Source organism: Penicillium daleae (genome assembly GCF_028827525.1).
Source record: "Penicillium daleae strain IBT 16125 chromosome Unknown utg000004l_segment0_segment0, whole genome shotgun sequence".
NCBI classification, from domain to species: domain Eukaryota; kingdom Fungi; phylum Ascomycota; class Eurotiomycetes; order Eurotiales; family Aspergillaceae; genus Penicillium; species Penicillium daleae.
In genome coordinates this window covers 1,320,984-1,337,495 of record NW_026623152.1, presented here as the reverse complement: position 1 = coordinate 1,337,495, position 16,512 = coordinate 1,320,984, and the positions used below count along the sequence as shown (strand labels likewise).

The 16,512-nt window shown below is 48.5% G+C and overlaps 6 protein-coding genes across 6 annotated transcripts; 3 read left to right on the top strand and 3 right to left on the bottom strand.

Annotated features, from left to right (window-relative positions):
• Window positions 1-1,879: 1,879 nt before the first annotated feature.
• Window positions 1,880-2,704, top strand: N7458_004125 (uncharacterized protein; the record flags this gene model as incomplete). Its single annotated transcript, XM_056907507.1, has 2 exons — window positions 1,880-2,171; window positions 2,232-2,704. 2 exons carry the CDS (start codon window positions 1,880-1,882, stop codon window positions 2,702-2,704), a joined length of 765 nt encoding a protein of 254 aa, XP_056768234.1.
• A 1,709-nt stretch (window positions 2,705-4,413) lies between these two features.
• On the bottom strand, window positions 4,414-5,100 carry N7458_004124 (uncharacterized protein; the record flags this gene model as incomplete). Its single annotated transcript, XM_056907506.1, has 1 exon — window positions 4,414-5,100. One exon carries the CDS (start codon window positions 5,098-5,100, stop codon window positions 4,414-4,416), a length of 687 nt encoding a protein of 228 aa, XP_056768233.1.
• Window positions 5,101-7,241: 2,141 nt separating this feature from the next.
• Window positions 7,242-8,609, top strand: N7458_004123 (glycoside hydrolase family 18 protein; the record flags this gene model as incomplete). Its single annotated transcript, XM_056907505.1, has 4 exons — window positions 7,242-7,411; window positions 7,494-7,518; window positions 7,588-7,822; window positions 7,939-8,609. The coding sequence occupies 4 exons, from the start codon at window positions 7,242-7,244 to the stop codon at window positions 8,607-8,609; spliced, it is 1,101 nt and encodes a 366-aa protein (XP_056768232.1).
• A 386-nt stretch (window positions 8,610-8,995) lies between these two features.
• N7458_004122 (nucleotide sugar dehydrogenase) lies at window positions 8,996-10,390 on the bottom strand (the record flags this gene model as incomplete). The annotated part of the gene is made up of 1 exon (XM_056907504.1): window positions 8,996-10,390. The coding sequence occupies one exon, from the start codon at window positions 10,388-10,390 to the stop codon at window positions 8,996-8,998; it is 1,395 nt and encodes a 464-aa protein (XP_056768231.1).
• A 1,619-nt stretch (window positions 10,391-12,009) lies between these two features.
• Window positions 12,010-14,544, top strand: N7458_004121 (chitin synthase-domain-containing protein; the record flags this gene model as incomplete). Its single annotated transcript, XM_056907503.1, has 3 exons — window positions 12,010-12,791; window positions 12,853-14,120; window positions 14,174-14,544. The coding sequence occupies 3 exons, from the start codon at window positions 12,010-12,012 to the stop codon at window positions 14,542-14,544; spliced, it is 2,421 nt and encodes an 806-aa protein (XP_056768230.1).
• A 382-nt stretch (window positions 14,545-14,926) lies between these two features.
• Window positions 14,927-16,253, bottom strand: N7458_004120 (glycoside hydrolase family 16 protein; the record flags this gene model as incomplete). The annotated part of the gene is made up of 3 exons (XM_056907502.1): window positions 14,927-15,625; window positions 15,689-16,110; window positions 16,190-16,253. 3 exons carry the CDS (start codon window positions 16,251-16,253, stop codon window positions 14,927-14,929), a joined length of 1,185 nt encoding a protein of 394 aa, XP_056768229.1.
• Between the last annotated feature and the right edge of the window lie 259 nt (window positions 16,254-16,512).

Sequence of the window (16,512 nt, the reverse complement as noted above, 5' to 3'; positions counted from 1 at the left end):
TCGGTTCTGTATCTAATCCGCTATTCTGTTGTCGAATATTTCCTATCGGGCTCGGCTGTTTCTTCCGGAACTTTAGTAGTATCGGGAATGATTCTGTTTTTAGGATTCTAGATCCAATCCGGTTCTCCTGTTGTCGAATAACTTCTATCAGATTCGGTTGCTGTCTTCCGGAACTTTACTTGCGATAAGACTTATATAGCCGAAGCTCCCCCAACTTTAACTAGGCCTGATATATTCGACTATTACCTCACTCTCTTCTTAATTTCTATTCCTATACTACTTTTGTTCGGTACAACCAGCTCCTTGCTCTAAGAACAAACCAAATCCCGCAAAAATACTAGGGCATACATACATTCAAGCGGTAAGTTTTAGCAAACTCTGGCCTTGCTCATTCTAGACCAGATAAACCTCCGATTCTTGTGCACCCTATAGCTGTATCTAATAGAGTTACTTTTCGGGTGCCGACCTTCGCTCCTTTTCTACATGTCGTTTCAGGGCATCGGCGTGCGGAGCTTGCGAAGCGCGCGTCACCAGTATACTACCCTGCGCGAGCTACCCGCAAAGTTAGGTGCGTTCGTCACTGAAAAGTCCTTGCCCGTTCTCGCCGCTGACTCGTCGATTTTGGCCGCCAAGGCTTGTTCTTGTTGGCTCCTGGCTACGTGCCCTGGAATTTTCTTATTGCTCATCTCCTTCTCCATGCTCTCCTTTGATTGCTGCTCTCCTTTGATTGCTGCTCTCCTTTGATTGCTGCTCTCCTTTGATTGCTGCTCTCCTTTGATTGCTGCTCTCCTGCATTCCCTTCCTTCCTCCTTAGGCACTGGGCTTTCCCGTATCCGTATTCGGTATGGGGATCCTATCGTGGCAGTCTCTAACACAGTCGTGATATCAATAGCGTTGAGCGAAAACTTAGCTATGGAGAATGTAGAGGCTAGGGAGCAATCTTCAGTATGTTGGTTCTATCTACGGCAGTCGTTTCCGGTCTAATCAGCACCTCTTTTGCCGTTTTGTAGCTTTTCAGTTTTTGTTGCTTACTCGGAGTCTAGTCGGAGAATTGGGTTTTCGGTGCTATTTTCGTTTCGGGGATAGCGTTCGCGCTCCTTTCAAACGGATCTCTACTCGGACGATGTTGAATTGAATGAACTTCCGACCACCCAGGTATATTGAAGAGATTATAAGTTTAGAAAGGGGTAATGAATATAAAGAGGGTAGGGGGTATTAAACCAGCCGAATATTGGTTTAAAAAACACCTAGGCTCGATTAGGTATGGTAAGAAAATGCAAATATCGAAAGACTTTCGGAATGGACCTCTATATGTCCTTGACCTTAAGAACAATCCCACCAGACGGGACTGGGATGCTCACAGAAAATATTGCTCGAATTTCTATGGAAGATGTAGAATCTATACCTGATTCACGACTACTATCTTAAATCAAACACTCTAGAATCTCTAAGAAGAAACAATCGCTAGCTGGAATAAAGATCCTGTATTAATGCAATTATAGACTAACTTCTAGACTAGTTGATGTCTATTACTACTAGTATCAGATCTACTCTAATAAAGCACATTCCTAGATTAGCTAGAAGCGCGTGACTATCTTGCAGTTATTAGCCCTAATATTTAACTAATTTCCTTACGTATATAATAGAGGCTATTTGAAAAAAAATCCATTGCACTAATGTAATTAGCCCGCACTGTAGATCTTTAGTTTACACAGAATGTAATAATCTACCGATGGTCTTCCATGTTTTCTGCACATTGCTGCCCCTTATCCTTTGCCCCCTATCCTCTACCTTTTGTTATTAAGTTATAAATATCACGAATTGTTCTCTTCTGTTACAAGCCTACCTACCGGTTAGTGTCAAGCTATATCTTTACAAAATGCATTTCAACCTTTTCATCACCGCCGCTCTTTTTGCAACGGAAGCGATTTCCCAGTACTCCAGCATTGGGGATTCGTGCATCTGGCCTGAAACTATACCTTCTTGCGAGTTCGCCAGCTCTGAAGGGGCCAAGACAGGTGATTTAGTAAATGGCTGGCAGTTCAAAGCATGGACTATTGCAGGGGGATATGAGAACAATTGTTCAACTCTGACCAACTTTGACGACTGCTGTGAGGAATATGCTACTAGCTACTCATCGAGGTTCAAGAGGCTCTGGTGCAAGAAATTAGGTCAGTGATACACCAAGTCCATCAGCCCTTGCGATGAAGCCACACTTTTGATGCTTATAGTTCTTTTCCTTTTAGCTGGAGTTCCTAGAAATGGGGGATGCATCCCCGATGATGAAGCCGTGGAAAAGCTGTCGAAAACCATCGGGGAAAAATTTAATAGGGATATCTGCGGTCAAGGAATCCGACCCGGTGGCCAGGCGGATGTGGAATTTGTCAACCGCGAGATTCTCCCTCTTTTCCTCACCAAGAAATGGCTTACGAAAGATCCGCCCAAAGGATGGGAAAAAGAGAAGCATAAAATCATCGCGAAATGCCATAAAAATACATACAATTACTGCAACGCAGATCATCGGAAAAAGGCGGGAGATTGCGTTAAGGGGATGGCTGGAAGCTTGATGTTGAAATATGGTGCGACAGCAATGGCATACTGTCCTATTTTGGATAAGAAGATCAAAAATTTTGAAAAGGATGTCGAGCCACAGGTGATGGGATTATTCACGAAATATTGCAAAACGAAAGGAAAAAAGTGTTGAATTGAAATGTGTCCGCGGTAGCTTAATGTTCAATGGAATTTATTTCCCTTCCTAGCCACAATGACTTACCTGCGCTCCTACTGCTAAACGCTTGGCTGATCTCTGCGCTTCGCCACGCCGCCCGAAGGCCGCCTTTCTAAACGTATAACCTTTGTAACCTTGCCCTGAAACGGAGGAATCTAGTGAAAGGGTTTTACAACCCTGCGCGAGCTGCCCACAAAGCTTTGCTGCGCTCCCACTGCCAACCTATTCGTTTTTCTCGGTACTAATTGGTGCGTTCTCGTGCCAAGGAATGCTCTTATTGGATTTTATTGCATCCTAACGCTCTCTAGCCCAATCTTTGTACCCTCTCCTCTTATTGCAGTTCAGCTGCTTTCGTTTCCTTCCTCCTTTGGCATCATTCTTCCCATACTCGTATTCGACCTCTGTTGCTTTTTCTCCTTACCTGGGGATCCTGGTATACCTACCTATCTTGTGCTTCTGTCTTCCAATAGGCCTCGACTGCTGTTCTCGCTCCATCGTAATAGAATAAGAGAAGAGAATCACCTATTGTTATTATTACTCCGGGATCCCCTGTTCCGACCTGATGCCCACTCTCAACGCGAATACCCATAACAACCTCTACTGAGGGCCTCTCCACTTAATTCACCTTTTGACTTTAAGAATATATTCTGCATACATGCTCATCCAATCACACATTACACCGCCTTGTGCTACGCGAGCTGGCACGCATGGCACGCATATAATTCGCTAATCCTAACGAACATGTGTCTAATTTCTGGCCCCTTGCCAAAGCCAACCGTTAGACTTTCATGTTTTCACCCAACTCTGTATGACTTTTCACTAACTTTTGTTTTTCTTTTCGTTTCAGGGCCTCAGCGTGCGCAGCGCGCGTCACCAGTATTACTTCCTGAGTAAATGGGTGTAGGGAGTGAAATTTCGAGAGTTGTGCTATTTTACGCGATCCTGATTGGTCGGTCTTATACACGATCCTGACACTCTGATTGGTCGTAAAAATTCAGAGTAACGTGACCTGCAAGCAAAAATTGGTGGCCCAAAATTTCAGGCCTAGTAATTTCCCGGGCCATCAAAGAGCTTCGCTACGCTCCGTTCTTAAAAGGGGTCGGGGGCGGGTCTTGGAACGTTTACTACCGTGTACGATCAAGATTACGCTATATAGCTACAAGGGGGTGGGGACGTTTCCCTCCCCTATTTAGTGTGAAAACCACTACCCATAAAACCCTCTACATTTTCAATTATGTAGAAATGAATATAGAATATACTATATAGCCTATAGCGTATACGATGTAGCGCTACGCTCCGCACTTTTGGGTGCCCCCTATGGGGTGCCTTTGGAAGCCCTGTGACGGCGAAAATCGCCGCTACGCAGAGGAAGCCAGGAAAGCAGGAGAGGAACGATCATCAATCTCTATCTAGAGAAACCTCTCTAAAGGACAGGAAGAAGAGAAAACAGGAGATGGCCTATATAGGCCATCGAACAAAGCAAGAAACAGAAGGAAGAAACCAGAAGACCCTCTGCACACTGCAATCTGCAAGCACCAACAATCTGCAAGCAGGAACAATCGCTGGTCCTGCTGCCAAACGCTCGAGGCCGAGGCCAAGGCCAAGGGAGGGAGGAATCTCCATCACCTTGTATACATCAGTTCTCTCCAAAATGACAGGTGACAATCAGATTACAAGACAATCTCTCAATCAACCTCGTCCAGGTCATCACGTCGCGGCACAGCTTGGGCACTCCGCGAGCCTCGGAAAAGAGGATGGTTCTCGAGAAACTTTTGTGCGGGAGTTGAGGGCTTGTTTTGCTTAGGGGCCAGGGTTGAGGTTTCTTCAACGGATGGATGTTCATCAGATGGATCTTCAACGGATTGTGTAGTCAACACATGTTGAGCCCACCTAAGCAATTTCCGTGAGCGAGCAATATTTTTTCTACAAGCGAGAGTATCAGGATGCTCTGGCCCTAGAGTTTTCTGGTAGGCTTCCAGTGCTCGCCGGTACATTGCTTCGGCCTCTTCGTCCTTGCCTTGGTCTTGAAGCAGTACACCAAGATTGTTAACACTAGAAAGGGTATCCGGATGCTCGAACCCTAGAGCTTTCTCTCTACCTTCTAGTGCTCGCCGGTGCAAAGGTTCGGCTTCTTCGTAATTGCCCATTCGCTGAAGCAACATACCAAGATTGTCAACACTAATGAAGGTATCAGGATGCTCTAGCCCTAGAGCTTTCTCGCTACCTTCTAGATCTCGCCGGTGCATAGGTTCGGCTTCTTCGTACTTGCCCTTTCGTTGAAGCAGTACACCAAGATCTGTAACTGCATTGAGAGTATTAGGATGCTCTGGTCCAAACACTTTCTCTCTACCTTCTAGTACTCGCTGGTACATAGCTTCGGCTTCTTCGTACTTGCCTTGGTATTTGAGAAGGAAAGCAAGATAACGGACACTACCAAGAGTTTCAGGATGCTCTGTCCTAGAACTTTCTCAAAGCCCTGTAGTGCTCGCCGGTGCATAGCTTCAGCCCCTTCATCCTTGCCCTGCAGGTGAAGCACTAAACTTAGATAGGTCACTCTACCTAGTGTTTTTCCTCTGCCAGGTGGGGCTTTCCTTTCTGAGATGCCGCCGCTTTTGCGATGGTACTCAGACTCAGACTCATTGAGTAAATCTCAGACTGGACTCAGACTCAGAGAGCTGATCGGAGTATTCACGTGACTACTCAGTGGGTGCTCAGTGAGTGTGATCAGTCAGTTCGCTAATTACTCAGAGACCCATCAGAGGCATCTATTGAGCACCCAGTCCGCCGCGCTTAGTCTAACTCCGAAGCATAGCGCCCATAATATTATTTATTTCGTGAATCACTTCCATGTAGCCCTCTTTTTCCGTCATGAACCTATTTCCTGAGTCGTAAGATTCTTTCAAGGAAAAGAAGGTTAGAGGAATTATACTATAAAAAAGGAAGGCACTAGAGAAAAGCCGTCCTCTGGTCTCCGGTGTTAAATAATACCGATGATCTATGCCTAAATATTAAAGTGCAAAATAGAGGTCCTATGCCTTTACTACGCGCGAATTCATTGACTAGATAAAGAGCTTTTATAACTAGCGTAGACAAATCTTATCAGTAGTCCATCCATTATCCGAGACCTTAAACCGCCAGTCTTTTGGTAGGTTATTAAACTAACCCGTCATAGTAACCTTACACGTAAAGATAATATAGGGCGGTAGCGAAAAGCTATCTTTATAGATTACTTCGGTAGTAGTAACCCATTCGTGATTTCCTAGCAATAATAGATATCTCCAACCCTATAAATCTGCTCGCGTGACTATCTTCTATGTAGATATAAGCCTTGTTATAAAACCTTTCTCATTAAAGTCATAGATATCCTCCAATTATATACCATTCTCTTTTATGACCTGTTATACAGTCGTAAATCATACACGTGGGGATTTAGGGTCTTCGTTTAGGGCGCGCTGGTAGTTACAGCGCGTCAAGAAGAGTGCACGGAGCTTATCACGACGGCTAATAAGGTTGATGCCTGTTACGAGATAATCTACTTGCAGTGTAGAAAGGCCTGTTGGCTAGGCAAGGAAGAGATGTGCACCACAAGATATCGGATTAAGAACGAGACTGTTTCTTAAGGGGCCCTTTTCCCTCTTAAGAAGTTAGGTTCATATACAGAGGGTGAGAGAGGCCTTAGGAATCCGAGGACGCGAGGCTGAAGGATCAGCGCAATATGTTGACGTGGACCTTCATGGGGTGTAACCCCAGCGGTTCACTACAGACGCGATCCGTCACCGAGGAATGGTCCCCGATGACTGTTGGATGCCTCAGGCCTCAACAATTCCCGCAAGGCATCAGCATGGGAATAGCCTCATAAGAGAAAGATCATTACATCCAGTGCAGGCCGTATATTATACTGCATTACCCCGGAGACATATCGCTTTCTTTCGCAGCGCCCCACTGAGCACGTGCTAGACCGGATAAGGCTTGGATTGCGCAAGAGAACAAGAAGCAAAGCAGACAAGGAAGAGCTTCAATAGGCCAACGAAGGGCTGGTCCTGGAAACAGCTGGCACAAGCAATCCGCAAATGGGGAAGATCCAGCAATTAAAGCCCTCGATGCCTCGATCATAACCCTATAATAATGAGTGGATGAGTGAGCAACAGTCTTCTCCCCGAGCTGGTTGCCCAATGAGTATGATGTGACCCTTCAGTGGACTTTTTCCACACAAAGAGAGCAAGTGGTTTGTGATATTCCGATTGTTGTTTTGATGATCTGATCTGCCCTGGTCTACTTTGTCAGATCTACTTGGGAGGTTCCCTGGTTCAATATGTAAGCAGTTGGTGCGGAGCACCACTGAATCGCTTTACCTATGCAGCTTTCCAAGCCTGTCGGGTAATTGAGACTAAATGGTGGAGATACCGGAGATTCGCTTCCGCCTGGCATTTTTCTCCTCTAATTTATCATTCCTTTATAAAGCAAGCTCGCAGTTTTCCCGAACTTCGATGCCGGTTACAAAGCCAGCAACAGGATGCAGCACATTCGCTATATCAATGCCTCCTATTACCCTAGTTGGCGGATTTACAGGGGACAAATTCCATCGTCGATGGATCTCGACCACATAACACACGTGTTCTATGCATTTTTGAGGTTGGCAACCCAACCTATCCAACTAATTGACACCGCACTGGCAAGTGGGTTGTATCATAATGGAAACTGCCCTCAATCTATCTCTTCACTGTTCCCGGACTTTCTGAGCTGACTTGATGTTTCGCTGCAATAGAGTTCAAGACGACGGCAATGTCTTTGTAAGCTATCATTCACCCCTCCGATCACCGTTCCCAGCCTTGTCTGCTAAACTCGGCAATCGACTCTAGCATCTGGATGCCAAAGCGGACCTGGAATATCCAGCCGACGGCGTCAATGGGTGCCTTCACGCATTCAAGGCGCTGAGGCGCCAGCGGTATCCACACCTCAAACTGCTCGTCTCCGTCGGAGGGGGAAGTGGGAGCAAACCCTTCAAGGAAGTGGCGAATCGCGTTGATCGTCGCGTTCGCCTCGGCCAGACCCTCCGGGAGTTTGTCGATCGCTTTGAGCTCAACGGAGTGGACCGTGAGTTTTTTTTTTTTTTTTTTTTTTTGCCTTTTTCTTTCGAGCGACCACTGGCGGATTCCTTGGATCTGGAGAAATCCCCGCAAGGAGACGAAAAAGGGCTAACCAACCTCGAGTGGACTGGGAACACCCATCCAGCCCGGCGGAGGGGCGGGACTATGTCCTGCTCTTAGAGGAACTGCGCAGGAACCTCCCGGCTCCACAGTACATGCTCACGACCGCTCTTCCGGTGGGCGAGTGGTGCCTCAAACACATCAACGTGGCCAAAGTAGCCGAACACGTTGATTTCCTGAACATGATGTGTTATGACTTTGCGGGGCCCTGGACGGAGCTATCGGGTCACCAGAGCCAGCTCTACGCGCCCTCGTCTCCGCATAACGCCTTTTCCAAGCGTTCTGGCCACGGCGCCGTGCAATACCTGCGCGCGCGAGGCGTTCTAAGTAGGAAGATCGTTCTCGGAGTGCCCGTGTACGGACGGTCTTTCTTGGGTGTGGATGGGGTGGGACAGCGCTTCAGCGGCCATGCCGGGGAAGGTGGCACGTACGAGTTTAGCGAACTGCCCTTGTCCGATGCGCAGGAATTTGTGGACGAGGAGTTGGGTGCGGCGGGTTCGGTTGGCAAGGAAAGTGGCTTCGTTAGTTACGATACTCCCGACACTGTCCGACTCAAGGCGCAATATGTCAAGGTCAATGATCTCGGGGGTCTTTTCTATTGGACTGCCGTGGCCGACGCCACTGGGCCCCGAAGTCTGGTCCATGCTGGATATCAAGTGCTGAATGGTGTCTAGTATCTAGCCTCTAGCCTCTAGTATCTGTCTAATTCTCTTGTAAAGTTGATTCTATGTCACTATCGTTCTTTCTCCAGTGGTTCCGACTGGTACCTTTGACTACGGTGATCTTGTCAAGTGCTGATGAAGTGTGTTGTCTTCCCCTGTCTATTTTACTGATATGAGGATTTCAAAAGGTCCTTTGGCTATTTCCCTGGTGGCTGTACGTTAGGATCAAGTACGCCGCGTAAAACCTTGTAACTTAGAAACTCCTTGAGCATTATATATCATTTCAGAACAAAGAAGAGGGGGGAAAGCCATTAGAACTATGATTGAGAAGACAATTCTCCACCAGCGCGTCATAGATCGTCCTCAAAACCAAACAAAAAGCCAAGTCACTGTACATTTCAGCAACACTTCACAAAACTCTCAACCAATACACCTTCAAGTCTGTCCAAAACCGCCAGATCCAACCCCACCTGGTCCACTGCAACAATAACGACATCGAACTCTTCCAAGCTCTGCTTACTCCATTGAGTCTTTTCATCTAACCGGGGACAGAACGGTACAGCCTCGGCCGACACCAAAGGGTCCGCGAACGCAACATAGGCATCCCACTCAGAAAGCAAGTGACGCACGAGGGACAGTGCGGGAGAGTTACTCAGGACAGACTGTCCACGCTTGAAGCCCACCCCTACCACCAGCACCCGGGTCCGATCCGATCGCTGGGCGGATTGAGATTGATATTGCTTCAGGTATTTTCGCATTACACGGTCACCCATTCGCGACGGTCGAGCCGCCATCTTCTCTGTCGCGGCTTGGAGCAGCGGGAATTCTGAGTTCGTGAGGAGATAGTAAGGGTTGACGGGGATGCAGTGGCCGCCGACACCAAGGCCCGGCGAGTATGGCTGGTACCCGAATGGCTTGGTGGCCGCTGCGGTGGAAACCTCGAGGGCATTGATCCCGATCATGTGGCAGGCATCCGCCATTTCGTTCGCATGGGCGATACAGACCATTCGCTGGCAGTTCTCGTATAATTTAGTCATCTCAGCGACCTCTGGGGAAGACACAACCACCAGGTGTTCGAAGATCTCTTGGTAGAGCTCATGAATGCTGGCTAGAGAGCCCGGCACGATGTCGTCAAGACCGGAGATGATCTTGGGGATAGTTTCGAAGGCAGGCTTGACTCGACCGGGATCGACGCGCTCGGGGGACATGCCCGCCTTGAGGCCTTTAGTGCGCATGACCTCTCGAATCAACTGGCGGGTCATGCCCACCGCAACCGAGCTCTCGATGATCACCGTCGAGCCCGGTCTTGCATATTTGGCCACCAGTGAGATGGCGCTCTCGAGGTGTTGAGTGTCGACGGTGTTGTCGTGGTGCAGCCGGGTGGGAACAGAGACGAGGAAGTGGGTTGCATCGGCTATAGCCTTCGGGTTGCTAGTATAGCAGATGTTAGGATTTGTTTCCGTCTTGCTCACTTGGTTGAGACGGCCTTGATCCACATCATAGGCAATGACCGAGTAAGCTTTTGCAAAAGCCATGACAAGTTGATAGCCCACGTAGCCTACACCGATCACTGCAACGACCGATGCCAACGTCTTCGGTTGCGCAACTGCAGGGCCTGATAGTTGGGGCGGGCAAGAACGAAGATCGACCAGCTGAGCTTCACGAGGAGGGGTTGCTAGCCCATGGTTGGAGGCAGAATGGGCACTGGGCCGAGCCTTGAAGAAATCCGAAGATGAATTATCATCCTCCGATCCATCAGGCGAAGGAGGAAATGGAACAAAAGTCACGGTCATGGCTCGGCGTCTCAGACTCTCAATAATGCTTCAAGGACCGAATGAAGATCAATTGAGACTTCAATCCGATACTTTGAAAAGGTCAACTGTGTTCTCCCATCATTCTCTGCGCTCACGCCTCTTATATATCAAATATACCAAGTTCGTCGAAACCTGCCTCCGGAGTTTACCTCGCTAGATTTACCTTCAGAACTACAAATCAGCTATCCGCATGTACAGGTCCTTGCTGGGCCAGATCCCCAATGTCGGGACTCTCTTCGATCTCGTCATCGTGTATCGGCAGATTCGACGCGCTGCGCTCGGCACTGCGAGCCTCGATTCTGAGAATTGTTCAAACGAACAGCTCGTTCTTATTTGGAAAAGTCTGCTGAGCGGCGTATGCCGGGAAACAAAACCATACCGAGAAGACGCCACTGGCTACACTATAGGGACAGAGTGCCAACAAAGCAAGCCGCGAGTTTGGCTGGACGGTTAGTCCGCAGACGCTCCGACCTTCTTGGCATAAATTTACTTGCGTGACGACCAAATCTTCTGTGATCCGCTTTCTTGGCCTCAGCTGGTCTCCTCGCCTGCTCCGTAATTGCTTGTTTACAGCCCGAGAACGAGACTAGCGAAGCATGTAGTGGAGGTGTTGGCGAATAAGACCTACGAGCGAGCGGCTCAGAATTCGGATTTGGCGAGTTCGCCGCGGATTGGAATAATAGCCGTTGTTTATATCGTAAAGGGAATGATGGTACGTGGCTCAGCGACTAAGGCTATAGAGAGTCAAGAAGAAAAAAGCTTTTTTTCCATTCAGGAATACCGCCTCGGTGGCGCTGGACCCCCTGGTGTCTGTGACTAATTCCTATGATCCCATGAACGATGATCAATCTTGCCCGTCTAAGGCATGTCAGTTCGAAAGTGCCACCGACCTATTTTAGCGCATCGAACCAAGCAGCCGGCCGGTGCGCTGGGAAAGTTGTCCTAATCGCGTACTCAGGCCTACTCGGGCTAGGGCAAGAGACCCCTCTGCTAGGGCAATGAATTAATGTTGGCGAGGGAAGTCTAGCAAGTTTCTGCGAGAATCCCGGCTGCTCAATCGCCCCCTGGGCGTCCGGCATCTACTGACACGCACCGAAATATGATTTGACAGATCACGCCTGAGTTGCCGTGGTGGAGCTTTAGCCTGAAGCTTAATGCGGTCTCGACCCGGGGTTTCGCGCTTGGCGGACACGACACCCGGGGAGGCATATAATGCCGACACTTGCATCCTCACCCATGCTCAACACACTCGATATACTCAATGTGCTCGACGGGCTCGTAATGGTGTCAACAGATCCCGAGTCTATACGATGGTCGTGCAAAATTACCCGAGCGGAGGCCCTCACGGCCACGCGAGAATAGCTCCGCTCTCGGTTTCGCCGCTTCTGCGGCTGGTGTGTGTCGGCCATTCTATCCCAGCGCGAGAAAATATTTGCCATGTTCGTTCTCCGCCATGTCTCTTTCAAAAGCTATTTGAGCCTTTCGCATAGCTTATTTTGCTCCAGAGTCGCACCTTGCTTTCTTTTTCCATTGCCGGCGGAAACGATAAATCGCCATCGTCGTCCTTCGCCCTTTGTCTCTCGTTTAAGCTATAGAGGATGTACACCATTCAAGCTGACTATGCGGAGCGTGTCATGTCTCCCGATGAGCGGGATGTGGAAGCTCAGTCCATGACACTGCCTCGCAAGTCCTTGCTATCCTCCAAACTTGAAGACGTCTGTCAGATCCCTCTCGCCCGTCTTCCTGCCTTGGATCACAATCTTCCCCAAATCAATGCAGTGGATAGTCCTGGATCCGACTTCCACACTCGGCCTTCCTCACCCAGTGGTGAATCCCAAAGCGGTGCCTCATACAGCCTTCCAAGTGTGACGTCGCATAGCAATGTAACCTCACGTCCAGAGTCTTTGGGCTCCGTCAGGGGCAACAGCAGCCAGAGCTTTGGGGATCATGCTACGCAGCAGTCCACTGTTCTGACAGGTTATACTGGGTTTGTTCTGTCTTCAAACCCAGATAATGATGTTGAAGATGCTAGGGCAGCCTTCGATCCACATGCAGCAAACCATCGGGAATTGATCACGCCGAAGCCATGGTTGGACCTCATGCCCACAAAGCCTACAGACCAGGATGATATCTCTGAAGACGACTGTCCTCAATCGTCGGAGGCTCAAGTGGGAGGATCGCCTGCTGGGGAGTTTAGCGCCTCTTCAGCACACTATGAGGAGCAAGCCGATCCAGGCCCCGCGTTTGAGGAATGGATGGATTTGGTCACCACTGTCACGCCAAAGGAAAGACCCGAGGATACTCCCAGAAATCGAAGGCGAGGACGACGCACTATTGTGGCGCAGAAGCACCTTATGCAGGCAGCTATCATCAGTATGAAGTATGTATATTCCCCCAACTTGATGGCCAGAGTCTTTAGTGCTGACAATTTGTGTTTTTAGTGGTCTCTGCATCTTCAGCACATGGTGGTGGTCGAGATACTATTACGTTCTATTGCCTTTCATTACTGCAACTGTTGCCCTGAACATCATCATGATTGTTTCTATCGTTTTCAACGTTTTAAAGCGACTCGTCCTTCCAGAGAAACAAACCGTCCCGGAAAAACCAGAGTCTCTAGTGATGGTCATTCCTTGTTATAACGAAACACAAGAGGAGATGTTGAAGTCCTTGAACTCACTCATCTCCCAAAAGAACATCAGTCAACACCCGCGAGCTATCATGATCATCTGTGACGGCAAAGTTCGCGGCCCGGGCATGGAGAAGACAACTGCAGATTATCTTTTTGAGGATATTTTACTCCAGAAGGACTATCGAATCCGCATGCCCGCGGCTTACCTGGCCTGGGATCAGCAATTCATGGACATCGAGGTACAAAAGGGATCATACCAAGGAATTCCCTATTTCTGCATCGTCAAGCAGCAAAATCAAGGAAAACGAGACAGTCTCATCGTGATTCGTTCATTTTTGTACAACTTCAATGTTCGTTTTGAGCGACCAGAGACTGTCTTCACATCCCCTTTCTTCGCTCACATGGTTTCTTTTATCAACAAGGCGGGAATGGATCGCGTTGATCATCTCATCGGAATGGACGCTGATACTGTGTTTGACGACGATTGCATCAATGAGCTTCTCTTGCAATCGCGCTTTGATCACGTTGTTGGCGTTTGTGGTTACGTGGCTGTGGACTGGAAAGGCGGCAACTTCAACCCGTGGCGCCTTTACCAGTCTGCCGAATATACTATTGCACAGGGCTTGCGCCGTCTTCACCAGTCGGTCGCAACACACAAGGTATCCTGTCTACCAGGTTGCTGTCAACTGCTCAAGATCTGTGAGGAGACCTGTGGCCCGGAGGTTCTGATCGAGAAATTTGGTTACTGTCCAACATTGACCGACGGCATTCTTACTCAGATCCGCGCCACCGCGAGCGAGGACCGTAATCATGTCTGCCATATGCTCTCTTCAAGGCCCAAAGTCCAGACCCGCCAGGCTTTGAAAGCAAAAGCGTATACCGACGTTCCTGGGTCGTGGTCTGTGTTCTTGTCTCAGCGTCGACGATGGACTCTCGGCGCTACGTCTAATGACTTGTTCCTTGCCACTGCTCCGGGTGTGCATTGGTTCGAGCGTATACTCGCAGTGGTCAATGTTTCCACTTGGTTCTTGAACTTGTTCATTTTCGCCAGTGTGGCAAGCTTCATTGTCGCAGCCACTAGTATGTTGTCACCTCTCCTTCGATCTTGAACCACAGAACTCACTCCAGCTTAGGCGTCCCTGTCGCTATTCTAATGGCATTTGTCTCCGTGATGCTGGTTCCCGTAACTTACTACTTGTGCATTCCTCTGTGGTTGTGCTCCAAATGGCTGGATCGAGTACAATTTTGGCTTGGATGCTTGATGTACATGTTCTGCGGTCCTTTCCTGAACATATCCGTCCTGGTATATGCCTGTTTATACATGGACTCTTTCGGTTGGGGCAAAACCAGAAAGGTGATTACAGAGAGTGAGCACGAGAAATTGAGTCAGGAGAAGATTGACCATCATGAAGTTCCTCAAGCTTTGGCTCAGGCAGAAGCACAGTCGGTGTCTATCTCGCTGGCGAAACCACAGCCGGCTTTCATTGTCACCCCCAGACCTTAGAAGTCGCCGTCACATCCATTCTGAAATAGCCCTCTATCTCTTTCTTTTACTAATTACATATCCTCTTGCATTAATCCTGTCTTCGATCTCTTTCAGCAAGCTTCAAATAGAAAATTTCCCTCAGAGTTGTCGGATTTGATACTTGTTTACTGTGCATATTGGCTCTAGCGCCGTTGATAATTTTACTTGATAAACAGAATTGACACCGGATAATCGAAAATCTTTACAAAATTCGGTGACTCCAAATCTTGAGAACGGGTCAGCAGAATCTCAACTGAGCTGGTCCTAAAAGGTATTTCAGTATTGTTTAAATTGCATCAAAGTACACATGTCTCATCATCTGCTAAAATTCGATTAAATGTACAGTATAGTAAATATAAGGTTAAAAACCAATCCATTGACCGAAAACCAGAAAGACTCCAACTCCCACAGCCCACAATGGGATACCAGCCACTTTTGCGCAAGAAGAACTGTTGCCGCTGTTTTCCCCCGTGTATAACGTCTGGTTTGAGGTCATATTACTATGCTGTGAAAAGAAAAACGTCGATGCTGACCCATTCTGCGGAGCCGCTGCCCCGGGTGCTACCTTCTGGTCGGGAATAATGCAGATGGAATTCGCGGCTGAAGGATCTTTGCAACGCGTCTCATAGTCAGACATGCGCTGCGGATCGCTGCTATTGAAGTAGGCTTTGAAGTAGCTGATTGTCATCACGGCGTCTTCGGTCGGGGGCCCTTGGGTCCATCCGGCTGCGCCGTTACTCCAGTGGCTGAAAAGAATTGCAGTGCGCCAGGATGGAACGTCGGTTATGAGGTCCCAGAGCCATTTGCCATCGAAGTAGAATGAAACCCGGTCGGGTGTCCAGTCAAACCGGTATTCGTGATACTCGTTGGTGAGTGCGACTGGGACAACTGGACGGCCGTACGTAGATGTGTTTGGTAGCTGATAGTCGTCGATGATGGATTGAACGGAGTGAAATACTAAATTAATAGGGGAAGACGGGACATCAGAGCCGGAGAGAGAATAATTGGTGTACTGCCGAGAAAGGAGCTCGACATCGATCTCTTGGGTGTCGTTATAATACTAGGCAGAATTAGCAATAGCTTTCACCCCAACAGTACGCAGAATGCATGAAGGGTGAAATACGGAGAAGAAAGCACTACAGGTGCCATTGACAGGAGTCAATTTCATCGCGGTGCGAAAAGATCCATATTGGATATCATCTCGAGCCGATTTGACCTGACCACAAGGGATAAGCCCGTTGGACTGAAGCTCGCTGCGAACCCAGAGTTGTAGACCGGCAGAGCCTCCAAGTTGGCTCTCAGTTGGGTGCTCGAGAGAGTAATTATACTTGAGTGGATTGGACACCACATTTGCAGCGGTAAAATTCTCTCCGTAATACCCCGAGCTGGGATCATATGGTGTCCAGTAACGTTGGATCTTCCAATCCGTATCTACTGCAATATCCTGAATCGTCAGGAAGTCCGATTCGATCAGATCGGTGAAAACCTCATGTTGTGGGAAGGAAGTCGAGTTGACGGAATAGCCGCATTCACAGTCGGCAGCCACTATCGCGGCTGTCAGAAATGCAAAGCAAGGAGGAAAATTAAATATCCTCGATGGAAAGCCTCGTAGAGGATCTCATACCTGAACTGATCAGCCCGGACAGCACACTCGCTGACGCTAAATAACCAATACGCTGGCTGCGCATCGCTTCTTGGTAGGAAATATTGCGCAAAAATTATATCCAACTGCAACAGGGCTCCATTTTCGCCAAACCGAAAGTCCTGTCTTCATTCTTTATATTTTTCAAAAATTGCTAAGGCCCTCGGCTGGACCGACAGGGTATCGGCTTAGAAACCCCTACCCCATTCAAAGTGGCGGAATAAAGTTTGGTCCTCGGCGCAAAGCCACCGGCCTTCTCTTCCAGGCGATGATGACCCCACAACGTGTCCACGCGACAACAACAC